Source organism: Sylvia atricapilla, chromosome 5, assembly GCF_009819655.1.
Source record: "Sylvia atricapilla isolate bSylAtr1 chromosome 5, bSylAtr1.pri, whole genome shotgun sequence".
Taxonomy (NCBI): Eukaryota; Metazoa; Chordata; class Aves; order Passeriformes; family Sylviidae; genus Sylvia; species Sylvia atricapilla.
The window spans coordinates 69545914-69563789 of record NC_089144.1 but is presented as its reverse complement, the minus strand read 5'-3'; the positions used below and the strand labels follow the sequence as shown (position 1 = coordinate 69563789).

The 17876-nt window shown below is 46.0% G+C and overlaps 2 protein-coding genes across 2 annotated transcripts; both read right to left on the bottom strand.

The window, feature by feature from the left end:
• Positions 1–77: 77 nt before the first annotated feature.
• TOMM22 (translocase of outer mitochondrial membrane 22) lies at positions 78–2009 on the bottom strand. Its single transcript, XM_066320026.1, has 4 exons — positions 1853–2009; positions 1635–1753; positions 1218–1335; positions 78–802 (listed from the first exon to the last, which is right to left on the bottom strand). The coding sequence occupies exons 1-4, from the start codon at positions 1961–1963 to the stop codon at positions 728–730; spliced, it is 423 nt and encodes a 140-aa protein (XP_066176123.1). The 5' UTR covers positions 1964–2009; the 3' UTR covers positions 78–727.
• Positions 2010–2143: 134 nt separating this feature from the next.
• On the bottom strand, positions 2144–4624 carry CBY1 (chibby 1, beta catenin antagonist). Its single transcript, XM_066320028.1, has 4 exons — positions 4460–4624; positions 3655–3760; positions 3455–3570; positions 2144–2699 (listed from the first exon to the last, which is right to left on the bottom strand). The coding sequence occupies exons 1-4, from the start codon at positions 4535–4537 to the stop codon at positions 2619–2621; spliced, it is 381 nt and encodes a 126-aa protein (XP_066176125.1). The 5' UTR covers positions 4538–4624; the 3' UTR covers positions 2144–2618.
• Between the last annotated feature and the right edge of the window lie 13252 nt (positions 4625–17876).

The window sequence follows — 17876 nt, the reverse complement described above, 5'->3', positions numbered from 1 at the left end:
TGCATGAAATGGAGAGATCCCTCCCTACCCAGAAATCCCCAGGCAGCTCTGAAAGAACTGAGCCTCCCTCAAGGACATCTATTAAAACCACACTGCTCAGGTTGGATTTATTTAATATTCCATACAAAAAAATACGCAGCTGATGTCTGTTCTACTTTATGAGGCAGAGAATCTGCGTGAATGTGATCGTCTCAAACCTGGCCTGCTGCTCCCTTGTTTCTCACACACACACAGATGCAGTGAAAGTGTTTCTGCAGACGCATCTTCCCAAAGAGTATTTTCCATGGGGTATTGATTGCCACCGGCACCCCTCCTGCCTCTGCTGGGAAAGTCACACTTCTTGCCACCACTGTCCTTCAGCTCCAAATCAGGCAGGAAAGCATTTGTTGTGTCTGCTGCTTTTCAAAGCCTGACCTGTGCCCCAGGGTGTTTTGTGGGGCCAAGAAGCTGGCAGAGGAGCTCCCCCGGTCCAAGTCTGTAACTGGTTATGGCATAGTGATTGAATAAAAGGAAATACTCATGATTTCTAAAGGAGAGGGGGATGCAGACAGGAGCCATCATCAGGTCCAGAGGGGGGCCTTCCCTCCCTCATTATGAACAGGTCAATGTCCCAAAGGAGAACCAAAAATAAAAAGAAAAAATGCCCTGGCCCAACAAATCAACAGTTCAATATATCATAATCACAAGGTCTTCCCACTTGATATGAATCCAACTCAGCTTCTGCAAATTAGATTTTTCCAGACAGTGGAGGCAGGGCCCCTGGCATTCCCCCTGAGAGCCCCGTGTTGGGTCCAAGGAGGATCTGGAAAAAAAAACAATTGGCTGCGGGATTTCAAGGACACAAGACACCTTGCTATGCTGTCCCCTCTCCCACAGATATTGGTGGTACTTTGCAGCACCAGTCCCGTGCCTGCTGGAACAGCCAAGGTCAGTGCCCGACCACAGCCCCTGTTTCGGCCCCTCGCAGCATTATTTCAGCTGGTGAAAGCCAGGTTGTGCTTGCCAGGGATTGCTGCCATCCTGACACTGGGAATCAGCAGGATGGTTCAATTAGAACATCCAGTCAGAGAATCAGGTAGGATGAGAGAGGCCACAGTGCACAACAGACTGCACCCTTCTCCCTCGGCTGTCCCAGAAGCAGCTCACTGTGGGATGTGTAGGGCACTCCCAGCAAACTCTGCAGGGCTGGGAAAGAGGGCTTGGCCTGCTTGCCTCACCTGTCGCTGCTGCAGCTGCTGCTGTTGCTCCATCTGCAGTTTTTCGGTTTCAAAGACGACAGGAAGAACCAGAATCATGAAGGAGGTGGTCCCAATCCACAGAGCTGCCCTAGAAAATCTAGCAAGGAGAAAGAACCCTAGGAGTCACTCCTTACTGGCACAATCCCATGTTTCCCTTCCGTGCCTCAACAACACGCCTGTCTCCAAATCCAACCCCAAGCTCCGGGGTGTCTCCTTATCCCCGCCCTTCCCAAGCCTTCCATAAACAAAAACCGTGTCTCTGCCGCTCCCCGCAGGCTCCGCACTGCGCTACCAGCGGCCAAAGCCACCGCGAAAGCCGGCGGAGCCGCCCTGCGCCTCCGCTCTGCCCGCCGGGCCCGCTTCGAGGGGCTCCGGCCCAGCCCGCCGCCCCCTCACCTGTACATCTTCTGCGCTACCGTCAGCGACAGGTCGAACGTAGCCCCGGCCGCCGATCGGACGCTCTCGGGGAACATCTCCGTGAGTCCCCACAGCCGCTCCGCCAGCGTCTCGTCCAGCTGCAGGCGGCACCACCATGTCAGGCCCCGCCGCACGGCCCTGCGCGCCCCACGGGGTCACTGCGCCCGCCCGGCCTTCCCCGCCGCCTGCCCCGATACCTCCTCGTCGTCCTCCTCTTCCTCCTCGAGCTCGTCCTCCAGCTCCTCGGTCTTGCCCGCGCCGCCCTTGGGCAGCAGATCCTCCGGGGACAGGGACGCCGCGGCCGCCATCGCCACCACACAGGACGGAAAGAGCGGCGGCCAGAGCGCCGCCGGAAGCGCGGCGGCCCTCCCGCCACCCAGCCCGAGCGAGACAGCGGCCCCTAGCGGCCCGGAGGAGCGCCGGCCGCCCCGCGCCCCGGACCGCGCAGCACAGCGCGACGCGTTACAAACACCCTCAGAACCGGGTATTATTTGCAAGGTTTTATGTAAAATATGCAAAACTCTCGAGAACGAGCAACTCCAGCATCCTGCTCGCTCAAGGCAGACGGTGAGGCTTGTACAAGCACCCGCGGGCTCCCCAGGGGAGCGGGCAGAGGTGTCCCCGCTTCGGTAAGCAGAGAAGTGAGGAGGAGCCCTCATGGAGACTCATCTTCTCCACTGCCTGTTGTCCGGCTGCCTTAGAGCAGAGGGTACCTATGCTGGGCTGCAGTGAGGAAACGTAACAAGATAAAGTGCTCTGAGGAAAATAGTGTTCATTAACAGCGCCGTGGTGCCAAACCAGCCATCAGCAGTACTCACGGCACCACACAACACGGGAGGCACCTCAGCACTCCTGGTCCCGTGAAACAAAGTACCTCCACATAGTACCAACACGGCTGACAGGCCCAAGCCAGCCCCAGCATCCCGTGGGTCAAGACCCAGAACCAGCCTGACCACCTCTTGTTCACTTCTTCCTCCGGCTGTGCTGCTTCAGCTCCTCCAGCTCCTTCTCCATGAGGTGAGACTCCGCAGTGGTCTCAGAGAGCTGGAACGCACAGCAAACAACAGGAGTGAGTTAAAAGTTCATGAGGTTTTTCCAGCTTCACGGCACGACCGAGATTTACAGCCACAAGCCAGGTCCTGCAGGAGGGAATTCGTTCCTGTTGAGCAAGGGGGAAGCTGCCATGTCATGCTTCACTAAAATCACCTGGAAAACCTGGAGAGCAGCTAGCACTTCTGCCAAGTATTCCAACCACAAAACATTTTCTAGTTTTCAAACACATGAAGAGTAAGGGAAGAAGAAAATATTTGTTTAGAGTGACATAAAAGCTAAATCACTCATTAACTGAGACTATATGTGTGTTCTCTTTCACTTAATGTGTCTCCTGATTTTAACATGAATGCTGTCATCTCTGGGTAAGGCTGAATTTCCATTCATTTACTGTAAATTCTTTTATCCATAGTTTTAAACATAGGATAGATGTCAAACCCCTCATGACAGCAGATGGAAACTTTAATCTTTTGTGACTAGAAACAGTGGCTGTAACTCAGTTTCATAGTTAGGGCAGAGGACAGAGTGGCAAGAAAAATTACATATTCTGTGCAGAAGCAGAAACAGGAGACATGGCATTTGCAGGCACTCTCTCTCTCCTCAGTCACAGTGTTCACAACCAAGCTCTGTGAAGTGGGGGTAAAGCAGAAAGTGGGGTGCAGTGAGAGCAGCCTTCTTCAGGGGACCCAACACCCTTTGCTTGGGCATTCTCCCTGCTACAGGCAGGCAGGAGCTGAGCAAAGGCTCACCATGTCCAGCAGAATGTCCACTTTCAGCCGAAGTAGGTTGTTTTCTTCCTCTAGCTGCTGGTTTCGTTTGCGCAAGCGCTGCAGTTCCCTGCGATCCCCCAGGAAGCTTCCTGATTCTTGGAGGAAAGAAGGAGGTCAAAATACAGATTGTCAGCCAACTGTGGCTACTTCAGACCACAGCAAATTGAGCTGTACTTTACCTGAAACCCAGTGGCCATTTTCAAACTTCAGGCTCTGCCCAGCAAGGTTCATTGTAGGGGTGCCGTATTCCAGGCCCAGCTCAACCTCACGGGTGGATCTATCCAGCTGCAGGGAGAAGATCACACTCAGAGTTTCACAGAATTCCAGAGCTAACCCCCGCTCCTCCATTTCTTAGTGACTGGCATTCCAGTGGAAGATGCTGGTCCCAATGGCCCTGGAGTCTGGAACCCCACTTGGGTGATAGAGATACACTGCTGCAGTAGAGGACTGGCTCCTCTCACTGCCATCCCTGCACTTTCTCCCACCCACACACTCATCTCCCTGCACTTGGAGACCACTGGTGAGAAGTTTTCAGTGACACAGTTCTGGACTGCAGGTGGGGTGATGATGATTCTTCCCTGAGCTATTCCATTTCTAGCTTCATGTATAATCACCAGTGATGAGGAATGGCGCTGCTCTGCAGGAAGAAAGCAGCACCGTTGGCACAGTAGAATATTCTGAGTTGAAAAGGACCCACAAGGATCATTGAGTCCAACTCCTGGCCCTGCACAGGACCATCCCCAAGGGCTGCACCATGTGCCTGAGAGCATTGACCAAACACTTCCTGAACTTTCAGGCTTGGTGCTGTGACCACTGCCCTGGGAAGTCTGCTCCAGAGCCCAATCACCCTCTGGCTGAAGAACTTTTTCCTGCCCCAGAAGCAGCTGGGAGCTCTTGTAAGGATTATGGCACTCCCAGCAGGAGCCACCCACCCCTGACAGTAAGGCAGCACTCCTGCAGCAAACCGCAGGCGCTGGGACTCACCAGATGCAGGTTGGACAGCGAGGCCCATTTTCTGGGAGGGGTCTTCTTCGGGCTGAAGGAGTTCCCAAAGAGAGGCATCACACACTGCTGGCCGGGCCTGCGGCAGGCTCCTGAAGGAGCAGGAGGGACACAATGGGTCTGACGCTGTGGGCCAAGAGCAGTGATGTGACGAGGCTGCCGTTCTCCCCGGGAAGGAGTCCCCAGCTGTCAGGCCAAGATGGCACTTTGGGGGATGGAGGCCACCGGGCAGCACCGGGCAGCACGGGCCCTCCGCGGCCACGTCTCTCGCACCTCCACGGCCACGTGACGGAGCCGGGCGGGGGACAGGCCGGACGGTGCCAAGTGTCACCCCCGCCCCCGCCCGGTGTCCCCAGCGCCGCGCGGCCCGGCACCCTGGGGGCACGGGCCGTACCACCCTACGGGCACGCCGAGGAGCCGCGAGGGCAGCCCTGTGGGGCGCTGTTCCCCGCACGGACCGCCATCGGGATGCTCCTTTGTTCTGTTTTCCCTCCCGGCATCTCGCTGGCGAAAGCAGCGGGCTCGACCAGAGCGGAGCCGATGAAGAATGCCCCCCACCCCCATCCCCCCCGCGCCGCGGTGGTAGGGTCAGCCCCGCGGGGCGGGGGCGGTTGGGCCGGGCTGTTCCATCGAGGCTCGCCTTAATTCCGGGGGGGCCGCACCTCTCCGCCGGGCACGGCCGCTCCCGGCGCCCGCCGTCCGCCGCCCGTGGGATCCGCCGCGTGTACCGGGAGCGGTTTGCGGCCCTGGCGTTGCCGCGGCAACGGGATCCGCGGCTCCGCTCCGCCTCCGGTGGTGGCGGGAGGCGGGGGCGGAGTGCCGGGCAGCGGCCTTAGAGGGGTCGGGCCCTGCTCACGGGCGAGCTGCTTCAAACTAAGGCTGACCGGGCTTTCCTTAACGCCTTCCCTAAAATGCTCGGATCGCCTGGAAGAGTTGTCGAAATGGGTTTGGGCGGGGATTGTGTTGGTTTTTTGTTTGTTTGTTTGTTTTGGGGGGGTTTTTTTCCCCCCCGGATAAATAAATAAATAAGTATATAAATGAAAGGCCATTAGGCAGAGAACCCTTCCTTGCGTGGGAACGTGGGAGAAGAAGTGGAGGAGGTCTGGCGTCCTGGACTGCGCCGCTCAGGAGATGATGGGTGTGGAGCTGGACAGGGAAGAGTCGTAGAGAATCACGGAATCAATTAGGTTGGAAGAGATCTCTGAGATCATCAGCTCCTGGCTTTGTCTGAACACCGCCATGTGAACGTGACCGTGACACTGTGAAAAACGAGATTCACTTTTTGGTAGATTTTAAGAAATAGGTTTTAATAAAAAGATAAGACAATTAGGAGATAAGGAAAAAAGCAAAGTACGGCCGGCCGGGTGACTTGGCATTTAGCCAAGTCCACAAACTGCTATTTCACAGCCTTTCTTTAAATACCCTTTCTATTGTATCAGTCTGTTGAATATTCATATTTTTCCATAAACTAGTTTCCATATTCCAGGGACTGTTTTGCATGGCCCCTCCTTGGGTCCGCCTATTTAGAGCTGCGTGTTTCTGGGCTGTGTCTTCATTATCACCTCCAGATTGGGCCTTGGTCCGTGCTTTCTTCAGATGGTAGATGCTGATAGTTGGTGTATCAATAGCAGAGTCTTCTTTACATGTTCACTGGATGTTATGCCTGCCAAACAAACAGTTTAAGCATACTATATCACTACTACCACTGTGCCTAATTTTCTTTACTAACAGCAGAAATAAAAACTTATATCCTTACCACAAAGCTATTAATCATATAGCACACATCTTGCGAAAAGCCAACTTTATAATAGTCATTTATAACAACACTAAGTGTCCTGGCCGGTCTCTTCTCAAATACCTCCACCGACTACACAGCAGCAGCACCTCACACACCTGCCTTTGAAACAGTCCCAACATCCTGATTTCCTGTGCACGTTGCAAAGTCCTCCCTTTCAGCACATGATGGAATAAATTCATTGTGATACTTGCTGGCTTGTATTCCATGGGAGGTGGCAGTGGCAGTTGGTTTGGATCTTTTGAATGAATGGCATGGGTATGTAGCACATATCACCAGCACTTTTTATGTTTATGAGAGGCAAAACGCCACTCCTAAACTATAAAATAATTCTCCAATATATTAGAATAGCGATCTGAAGTTACTTGCTTCATTGTTAAAAAAGCTTACATCGAGGACTTCCTGGGGCTCTCCTGAAAAATTTTGGATTAATGAGATACTAAGATGCTGACTTTAGTTAAAAGGGAACAATAAGGACAAAGAAAAAGGAAAAAACACAGGGAGCAGACAGATAAAAGGAGGTGAGGAGAAAAGAAAAGAATCACCCAAATTTTTATTTGGTTTGTAGATGTATTAGTACTCCAGGAAAAAAAAAAATTATCTAACAGTCTTTCATTCCCAGAGTGCTTAATTGGCACCCTGCCTTAAGGGAACCAGAAAATTGCTCACTTGGAATGAGAATTGGAAAAATAGTACAGTAAATCCAGGGACTAGAGACAAGAAAAATCTCTGGTGCTGCAGTATCTTTTGGTAGTCCAGTTAACCAACATCTGGTTCTTGCAGGACACATGCTATAAAAACATTAGAAGTTTATACTGCCTTCTAACCCAGTGTACCAGAGTCTATAAACTGGAAAGCAGTGATTTTTGCAATAAGAGAAGTGATTATAATGAGGCTTGGGAGGGAAATCAACATCCCTAAAAGTAGAATAAAAACTCGCTGTTCAGAGCAAGGTCTTTGTGAAGCAGTTGTGGCTTCCATCACCATTTAATACCTATACGTGTGTGCATAAATTGGGTAAGAAAGATGAAAGGAAGGCCCAGATAAATGAGGGCAAGAACTTTGGAAGAAAAGCTGAGAGCATGTAGAATTTCAGTTTTCAAATGAGAAAATAAAGGCAGCTCACCTGGGTGCTTATAAGACCCAAAGAACATACAGGATAGCGAGGGACTGAGTTCAGTTTGGTTGGGGTGGTTTTCTCAGTAATGTTCACCTTCCTAGAAGAAGCCTTTATGTTACAGCACAGTTGCTGCTTGAGTTCTCCTCGTGCTGAGCAGGATGAGTATTGTAGAAATACACTGTAATTATTGTAAAACCAAACTGTCTTGTGCAGCTGGGGTCTCAGAGTGATTCTCTTACTGCCTCTTTGTGTGGAGCAGAGACTTGGAAAAAGCCAGGCAGCCCATCCCCACTGCCTTGGCATATGGGGTGAATGCTTCCTTTTGTGCCTGGTTGCTGTGCCACAGTGGATAATACCTGTGTGAATGGTCTCATAGTTGGTAGGGCTTGTCCACAAGAGTTCAGAAGGCTTGCCCTGGGGACTAAGAGAAGAAGGTTCAGCGTCTTGATTTCTGCTGTGATTTGCTTCAGGAATCTTTCTTCTTCTGCATGGTTTGACAAAATTTCATTTCTTGCCAGACTCCATTTCCTTGAAAATGCTGTGGAATTTCCTCACACACCAACGTCCCAGGGTATTTTGGCAGCAGCTTTTCATCATTGTTTCTCCACCTACATGTCAGGTACATACCGAGAAAAGAATGAATGGTTGCTGCTTCTAGCATTGTCTCTCAGTGTATTGCAAATACGTACATACATATGTTTTTATACAGTTTGACATATGATTTTCAGCTGTGTTAAAAGAATTATGGTGAAGTAGTGTGCATCCTTCTGTTCCTGTCACTCTGTGGGGAAAAGAACACCTAAGCACACACTCTTTCTCCCTACAGTAACTACAGAGATCACTTAGGAACTGCAAATGCTCATTAGATGGTAAAGAACCTCTATGTTACAATCATTGTTTAAGGAAGCAGCCTATGTTCCCAGGAAGGCATCTTTGAGAACACTGGTGGAAGGCCGAGAGATTTGCAGGATGAAGACAGGGCTGTAGCAAACAGCAATGTGGAAATTTTGGATTAGACCCAAGCTATTCTTGGTAGCCTAATTTGGAGAATCTTCTTCAGCTTTTTTGGCTCAAAAGTGATAGAGAATCTATGGCTTAGATGTCCTCAGAGCTGCTTTTAACTCCATAGTGTTTCTCTTGCTTTTTTTCATATACAATGTGGGATTATTATTCTCTGTTATATCAATAATTACAGAAAAACCCCATTGACTGGTGAATTCAGTAGACTTACTCTAGGCTTACTCTGATGCCAAAGAGTATTTATTTTAGTTATTGTATTGAAAGTTGCTACATTGCCTGGTGCTTACCATACCTAAGGCTGTATAAAGCCTGGTGGCTTTACAATGCCACCTATAATGTTATAATGTAACACCTGCTGGGCTAAATGAGACTGAGTTTAAAACCTATAAAGTAAAACTTTTTTTGGCATATTGAAATTAATTCCTTGCCCAATTAAATTTTTCAACAGTGAGGTAATTCTTGTTGCCTCAGTGCTGTGCAGATGTCCCTTCTTTTAGAATCCTATATATTAAATGCCTCACCTATATTTTGTTGACAAAGTCGACATTTTTTTTCTCTCTCTCTGTTTCTTTATTTCATTATCGCTAACTCAAGAGATAAAAGAACAGCCATTTCACTGCTTTGTAAAGAAATGTGCTTTCCTCCCGCTTGACTGTGACAGATTCCACCACCAGGAGGCCCTCATTCCAGTGCTTTTAGCTAGGCAAAGAAAACACAAGAAGACTGAAAAGAAGTGGAGAAACCCATCCGCACAAGAGTAATCAGAAATTAATTCTTATCCTATAAATTGAGATTTTCACAGTACTGTGCAGGCGTCTATTAATTATTGCAATTATCCTAATATCCAACTATCATGGATGCCATGAATTTGGGAGATAATTGCATGTCTGTCACAGGTGGTACCTTTCATTGAATAGCTGAGTGGTAGCCAGGAAAGTTCATGCCTCTGTCTTCTGGATGGATCTTAGTAACCGCCCCCCCCCCAAAAAAAAAATGCAGTAAACCACAGGTTATATTTCTCATCCTTTGTGTGTTCTCTCTATCACCCAATAAATATGCCTTCACCTACTTTGCCTCTGCCTTCTCCCTTTTAGTTTCTTACTTACTCTCAAGTTCTTAATTCTTTCACTTTTCACATCTGGCTTTTATACTATCCCAAAAGTTCTAAATACCTGCACTAACACTCTTTCTGATTGTTCTATTTTGCTAACCAGACCTTTCAAAAAAGGAGGAAGGAGAAATGTTTTTATCCTTACTTTTTTACCAAATCATGTACTTCTTCCCTACTAGCTTTTCAAAGCTCATTACTTTTGGCTGAAATGTAGACTTTGTTATTTAAAAGGACACTGTGTACATGATCTCTTGACTAAAAAGTATATGGAGTTGTCATTCTTTTTCCTTAAACCCTATTTATTTTTCTCTTCACTGCTGAGTCAAGCCTTGTATATATATCTGTCTTTCTGTGCTTGTTTCCCACAGTCATGTTTCAGTACTGATGAGTCCAAGACACAACTTTGCAATGCAATTTCAGAATGGGTGATAGGCGAGAACAGTTTTGCTTGTGTCAGGAAATGCAGCTCCTGCAAGCTGTAAGTTACCCTCAGTTGCAAAGTGAGTTATCCCCTGCCTTTCAAATTCAGTTCCTGCCTTCCTTCCCTGAATTCACACATACATACATCATGTTTACTTTTGTAGTCTGGCCTCTCTGATATGCACTAACATGGAAAGCATGTGTCCTCTGCTCTAAGAAGCAGAAAAAGTGCAAATGAAGCCATGCATGAAATATGCAAAGTTCCAAGGCCTCTGAGGAGGTTTTCCAATCATTGCTCACCATTGTGGCCACACTGTTCACTTGAAACAGTTTACATGAATACGCAGGCAGTTGAGCCACTCATGCTCTGAAGAGAACCCGTTGCTTCCTGACAGTTTGCCATGAGGCTGTCCTTGGTGACTGGGAGACCAAAGGTTCAGAGAGCATGTGCAGCCCACATAGCAGTGAAAGCTGATGTTAAACTTTATTTCACTCTGTTCCTATTACCTGGCTACTCTTTGTTTGCTTCCACATCTGTATTTCATTCTTTTCCTTGTCTTTTACTTTCACAGACATCTGTTTCCGTGGCGCACTTAAGATGTCCTTTCCAGGAACTGATGAAATTTAAGCCTCTTGTCTGTAAGCTCCTTCCTGATGAGCAGATTCAGGGAAAGGGAATACCAAGGAAAGGGTCTGAAGCATCTCTCTGTATGAGTAGGTGTTTGGTGCTGTTGTAACCCTTCTCCATGGGCAGCTGCTAGAGACAAGATGTTTGGCCTTTGGACTGTGCTGCTGTGTTGTTTATAAGGGAGAGCAAATAGGGCCTGCATTCTAAATTCCCTTCCAAGGTGATTTCATCTCAGACCTCAGAAGAGCATCAGCTGTGCTTTGCCTGTACAAACAAGTACACTTGTGTATCATGAACTGCATCATGAAATTTGTTGTATTTCTCTGGGAAATGGTTTTTCCCCAGGATCCCTGGAGCCTGTACCCATGTAGTTTGACACTTCCTTCCTTTCTTGACCTAATTGGCTGAGGTCCAGCCATCTCCCCTGGGCAGGAGCCTTGATAAGGTCCTGCTCTTCTTCCCTCCGGTCTCTTGCCCTCTGGCCCTCTCTCCTTCTGGACCCCTCTTGCCCTCTGGGCCTCCTGCCCTCATTTCCCCTCCTGGAATAAACGTCTTGGATCTACCCTGGGGGTAAGAGCCTCTTCTGGATCTTTTGCCCTGTCCCTGAAATATTCCCCCAAAGCCTCCCAAGAAACTGAGCTAGCCCAGGGGGGCTATGGGAGATTGGTTTCAGAAATTCTGTGAAGCTCTGTGTGTATAGCATGCTATAAGGGTGGGAGAGAAGTGCTAAGTATTCTTTCCTCTTTAATGTTCTTTCACCATTCCTTCTATACCTTCACTTAGGCACACTACCATCTCCGAGAAGCTACATTAACTGGGACTATTCCCAGTTGGAAACAGACAAGTTTAAGATGAAAAAAACTGCTGTGACCAAAGGGAGAGTCATAAGAACACTGAGGTAAGCATTCTCCCTAGACCCTGCTAATCAAAATAAGAATTTTGTATTCAGCCTGGGTGGTCTTTTGCCCCCCCAGGATGCCTTGATCTATAAGTCTTAATCTACGCAAGTTCTTTGTATTAGAAAGGTATGCTTGTGGATGGCCTCTTATCAAATGCAAAAATTGGAAGTAACATGGTCTTCAGATGATGTGGAATCTGCAGCTACATGACAATGGACTGTGTGGCCCAGAAAGTCGTTCTGGGTATCTGCTGGCAGCTCATTTGCAGATGACGTTGCTTTTCAGGCTTTTGAGGAATGCAGATGATAGCTCACCAATGGTCTGCACTACTCCAGGATGCCAATTTCGAACTCATTCCTATGAGACCTCTGAAAGCCAGGTATGGTAGTATTTACAGTAATAAATGGGAGATCTGGTTGGTTTTGGTTTCTTGTCCTAATTCTCTGTTGTTCCCTGGGATAAAAAGGGATGGAAATATGAGACATATTAGGGCCAGGCAGAAGGTGATCTGCATAGATCAGCAGCTGTCAAACAAGCAGCTGCACAGTGTCAAGTGTGTTCTGCAGCACTAAAGTTCATTGGTTCACCAGGGAAAGTATAATAAGTGATCACCAATTTTATCAATAAATAAATTTTATTGAAAAATTGCCAAATGAAAAGCCACAAGCAAAGGTCAGCACCAAGCCTGGGATCCGTACTGGGTGAACCTCAGATCCAGCCTCTATCACACTGAATCCCCCTGTTCAAAAAGTCTGTCTTTGCAGGGTGGGTTTTTATACAGTTTTTCGAGTAGAGAGTAGATTGCCTCATCCTTTCATCCATCTGGTTGCTGTTGCATATTCATTCATTCCTGTCTGCTGGTTTTCCGGGCAGGGATGGACACTTGATTCCATTTACGGGAACCAGGTATTGGGATGCACATCCAGGCCAATGTAGATAAGACGTTCATGAGGTGTTCATCACTGGGTTGTTGGCAATCCCACCTTCAGAGATCTCCTTTTGGAGCCACCCTTCTTTCTATTGCAAATGCAATGCTTCCCCTGTTCCCGGCAGAGACTGCACTGTTGAGATTTTTTTAGATATTTGGATTGATTGAGGGTGAGCAATTCCAGACTGGCCCCTTTGGCCTGCAGAGCCTGTGGGCCCCTGAGCCCACGGGGCCTGCAGACCACAGTGACACAGTTAGAAATTCATAGTTGTGGCGCAGTAGAAAATTCACAGTTCATATTAAGGTGTTCTGGGAATTAATGGGTTTCTAAATGTAGAATTGTAGTTCTGACACTTTAGCCACCTTAAGACTTAGATAAATAAGGGTTGTTTGCATTCTTTGTATAACCTGTAACTGTAAACTATGTAGTGAACCTATATAACTCGCTGCAGGCTGATAATAAACAGGAATTCAACATGGAAGCCACATTGGTTAAGATGTGTTGTCTGTTCTGTCCGATCTCCTAATAGTCAGGACCCTTGCTACACTGCACGTTTCCTGAACATCTCTATTTCTTACATGTGAATGATTTTATATCACATTTTACCATAAAACATGAATTGATTCCACAAAATATATCACAGAAAGCAAACCCTGAAAGTATAAATTTTGAATTTGCATTAAATGTCCAAGCAAAATGAGCTGTAATGCAAGGTGCTCTTTCTCTCTGCATGAACTGAAAATAAAACATAAACTAAGTCTTGGATTCTAAACTTAGGAACCGTGTTTTTCATTCTGCTTTCCCTTCCCCAGATTCCTTCAAGATGACAAACAGTTCAGAGAAGACTGGTAGGAATGCAGGATAAAAATATATTCACAATTATGTGCGGCCAGCAAGTGGATGTGTCCCAGAAGCTCAGACTTTCATTAAAAGTATTCATTGCTCTTAAGGAAACTTTCCTCGTCTGACCATCCAGAAGCCACTCTGTCAGTCACACTGGGGCTGAAGCTCTTTCTCAGCCGGCAGCTCCAGTGACCCAGTGGGTGACTCCCTTGAGTACCTACACCCCCCACACTCCCACAGTCAGACCAGGTTTCCTTACTGGCTTGAGCTGGGATTTCCCTTAGCAGAGCCTCAGACATCTGGATCCTTAAAATAATTTAACCATGATGCAACAAAAAAATAGCAGCTTGAGAAGAGACCCCAAAGAAAGCCCTAGGGTTTTATACTCTCCCAATCTGTGTATGACAAAGACCTGGCTCTTCATGCTGAGTCCTTGGCTCCTGCTGTGTCTCAGTGTCGGGTCACCTGGTTGTACCACATGTCCTGTGCTCTCTGTTGTGCAAAAGGCCAGGGCCAGTTCCTGGCCTCTTGCCTGGGGCTTCTCACCACCCAGAGCCCAACCTGCAGCTGACACTGCAACTGCACACCGAGCTACCTGCACTGAATGTGTTCCTCGACACTCTTCATCTTGTTACTATAACAGCAAAGTTTGTCAGTTTGGGTTTATTGGATTTGGAGGGCTGGGGGGGGCAGGGTTGATCAATTTGTCAGATGACATGAAACAGGAGTTGTTCCATAACCATTGAGAAAGACTTTTTTGAAATCCTTGGCAGATGTTCAATCACCCTAATTTCAAACACATGCCCACAAATACCTTTTGCACTTCCTCTGCTGTTCAGAGATTCTTATTTATTGCAGGTCATCGTTCCCCAGGCAACACTCACTGCCTATATTGTACTTGCTAGCCAAGATCTAAGATACAGCAGCATTTCCTTTAGAAAAGAAGTAAGGGAAGAATGTGGTACAGGGAAAATTATACTTAGCTTTGACTTATGCACCAAGTGCTTAAATATTGTAAAGAATCTTGTATTTTTAATGGGAGGGAAGGCATGTCATATTTAGAAACTGGTTCCCAGCTTACACATCTGTGTAATTTGATTCATTTTGGAAATAAAAGCAAATGAAAATCTGAGTCTCTGAAGATTTAAATCTTGTCACCCTGAAAGAAAGGGAAATTGTTTTCATGGGTCAGCAGACAGGCTGTTCTCACAATTCATTCATTCATTTACAGTTGAAGTAATGTGCTACTTCAGTTCCAAGATTAAACAACTGGTAGTGACAACTTGTTGCCAGGGGTCATGTCAGGATGTCAAAACTGTTGTAGAACACAGGAAAGCTTGTAATCAAAATTGAGACAGGTGAGCCAGTGTGCAGTGGGCTTCAAAAAAGGATAATTTGCCAGTAAAAAAATTTGGGATTGCAGTATCCAAAACAAATATCCTAATTTTATATTCAGTCACCTAGGCAAGTGTTGACACTTTGCAAAATGCTCCATAATAAGAATTTATTTTGCCGTCAATAGAAACCGCAGGTGTCCACCACTGAAATTTTACTGCTTAATTATGACCCTGTGATTTAATTCCTGGTTTGCTGTCTTGAGACCTGAATAATCTGGATGATGGAGTATAATGCAACAGCATGACTATTGTAGCTGGGTAGAGAGTAGCAAATTACTTTGAAATGTCTAACAGAAAACCATGGGAATTCTGGACATGTTTTTTGTTATGTGTTTTAGGAAAAATGTTTATTTGTCACACAAAAAAGAAAAAAAGCTCTAAGCACAGGGAGCAAAGAGAGTAAGAGAGAAGGAAAAAAGTGAGGGAAGGATATTTGAGGAAAGCAGCATGGAATAAAGTATGATGGAATCCAGGTCACTTTTTATTTTCAGGAATCCCTGTCTTTGCTTATGTTTAAGTATCATCCCAGTGACACTGCCATGCTGCCAGCCACATTCCTCCTGCCACAGGCAGGGCATTGCCATTACAGCATGTTAGGAAAAGCCCTTTAACTGATGCTGCTTTGTCACCATGGAATTGCAAGGGGGAAGCATATTTCACTAAGGAATTATGGAGGGAATGGAATTTGTGAGAAATTAGTTTGCTTATAAAACTGTCTTAGAAAGATACAGTAACCATGTGATGCTAGTGTCATTTTGTGTTCGGGCTAGCAGACTGAAACACACAAGCATGTTGTGATCTGTTAATTTTGTGAAAGCAGTTTATGGCGTCAATAAATCTTGAAGGAAGAAAGATTCCAAACTCGTTTCTGTTGGAGACAGCTGACTTGGCTGTGAGCTTTATGGAATAATTCCATCAGTTGCTTTTTACCAGATAAGGCCCTGGAGTCATAGGTATTTCGCAAGACTACAATTGCCTTCTATGGCCCTGAGATTTTTTATGCCATTTCAACAGGAGAGGATGCTTTTATTCTTTTCCCCATGACTGCAGCTTGGTGCTGCTAGCACTAGTGCTGCTGTATTTCACCCTAGAGATAGCTATGTTTCACTAGGGGACTGGTCTGACTTTTTAAAGGGAATGCATGAGTATTAAGGCATCAATCCTAACAATATGGTAAAATACTGAAATTTTCTCTGCTCTTCATTTCTCTTGAAGGAACTGAGACATGGACAAGCTTCTAACAAGTGCCATCCTCATCAAACAAGCAAATCTTCTAAGTCCAAACAAGTAAAATATAAGCCAGTGACTTTTCTAGTTAGATAATGGGAAAGAAAATGTTAAACACTATTTGTTTTACTAAGAATTTTCAGGCTTGTTGTTTAGGCCTTTACTATGCTATAATATGTGCTGCCCATATGTGAATCAGGAGAGTGTATATACACAGATGTGTATGTGTTTGTCAATCCCAGACAACTGGAACCCATCAAAGCTGCTTGTGTGTGTGCATGTTCCTTTGTGTGCCTAAGCAGTGCAAATAGCCTTCTTAGGTTTTGGATTCACTGACATGTGCTAAGCACAGGTAATCTGGACTGCTAATATTTAGTATTTCAGACCTCCACACCCAAGATGCAAAGCTTGAAAAGGATAAGAAGGAAAGCATTTGGAAGCAGTCTCAACATATGTTTGAAACTAGAGGACTAAAAATACCACCTCATCTTAAAGAGGTGATGCAGTGTTTGGAGAAGGCTAGGACATGATGTCATAGATTAATTTTTCTCTCTCATGCTGACACAGCTGATTTGTTGGCACCCACAAAATCCCTGTAGTACAACAACAACAACAACAAGAACAACAACAAAGATTGTCAAGGGCAGTTGCTCATGTAAAGGCAGTGTGGAAGTGGGACTGCTTTGCACATTTTAGTGTTGCTTTTTTGTCAGTTTTTCTCACGGATTCTCCCTCTAAGCCAGTAAGGTCCCTACCCATCACCACTTAAACCATTTTGTCTTCCTGAGAAGAATGGGTGAGAGGACATTACTCCTTTCTTTGGAAGCAGGTCCTCTATCCTTTCAAATATACGTGAATTTCTCCTGAAGCAATGTCCAGGAATGTCCTTCACCCAGACAATTCAGAATCCTGAGCTGATCTGCAGATGCTTTTACTTGAGAAAATGTTCTTCAAGACCACTCAGTGATTTCTAACAAATGCCCAGGATGAAAGACGGTTGTTGTTCTCTTCAGCTTCTTATCTCCAGTTTGCTTTTGCTGCATCAGCAGCATGTGATAGCTGAGGCTGGGGAACTGGCTGGTCAGTTAGCAACATCTCATGGCTGCAGTTCAATAGTGAATACAATTTTGAAATCAAATATTTGAGTGTCTTATGACTTCCTTCTTGTTTGATGCTCACTGCCCTAAGAACAGAGGTCATGTGTGAACTCTGGTCTCAGAAACTCTGATCTATTCCTTGGATTGCCTGACTATTAAAACAGGAAGTGCTGTCTCAGTAATCCAGTGGAAGAACAACAGTGGAGGACAGACAAAATAAGAAGAAAGACTGCAGTAGAAAGTGTTGAACCCCAGTGGGAGTTGTTACTGAGTAGGAGGTGTGCACCTGCACAGAGTTTCAGAAACACAGATATGTCACTTATAATCACCAATTCAGCAAAAACATGAGACAGAGATTAACAGTTTTGTTTTTTTTTCAGATATCAGCAGAGAAGTGTATAATAACAAACTCACTTCCATTAAGGCTGGTAAAGAAACCATGGTAATGCAAGGAAATGAGAACAATAGATTAAAAAAAGAATAATTAGGGTAATGAATCTCTGAAGTTTAAAGGTTTGAGATTGAAGAAAATTATTAGCCAGATCATGGACCATTACTGAAAATTAAGGCTCTATTGTAGCAAAATCAAGGAAACAGTATTTTAAAGCAAATTGCAATTTCTGAAACCTTTAAATATTATTCTAATGTAAAAATAACTGTATGATGATGCACTCAATGCCTATCCAAGTTTTGAGGACTGAAAAACAAACTGCTTAAGATCTCTTGTGGCCAACAGCCTGGCAAACATATGGAATACTAATAGAGCAAGGTTGGGATTTTTTATCTGTGGTTTATATACAAACTCAACTGGAAGCAGCAGGCAAAGCCAAGAGTAGAAAACTGGCCAAAGGAAGAGCATGTTCAGTTCTGTGGCATGGCTGGTTTAAAAGGAAAGCTGATACCAGCTGAAAGG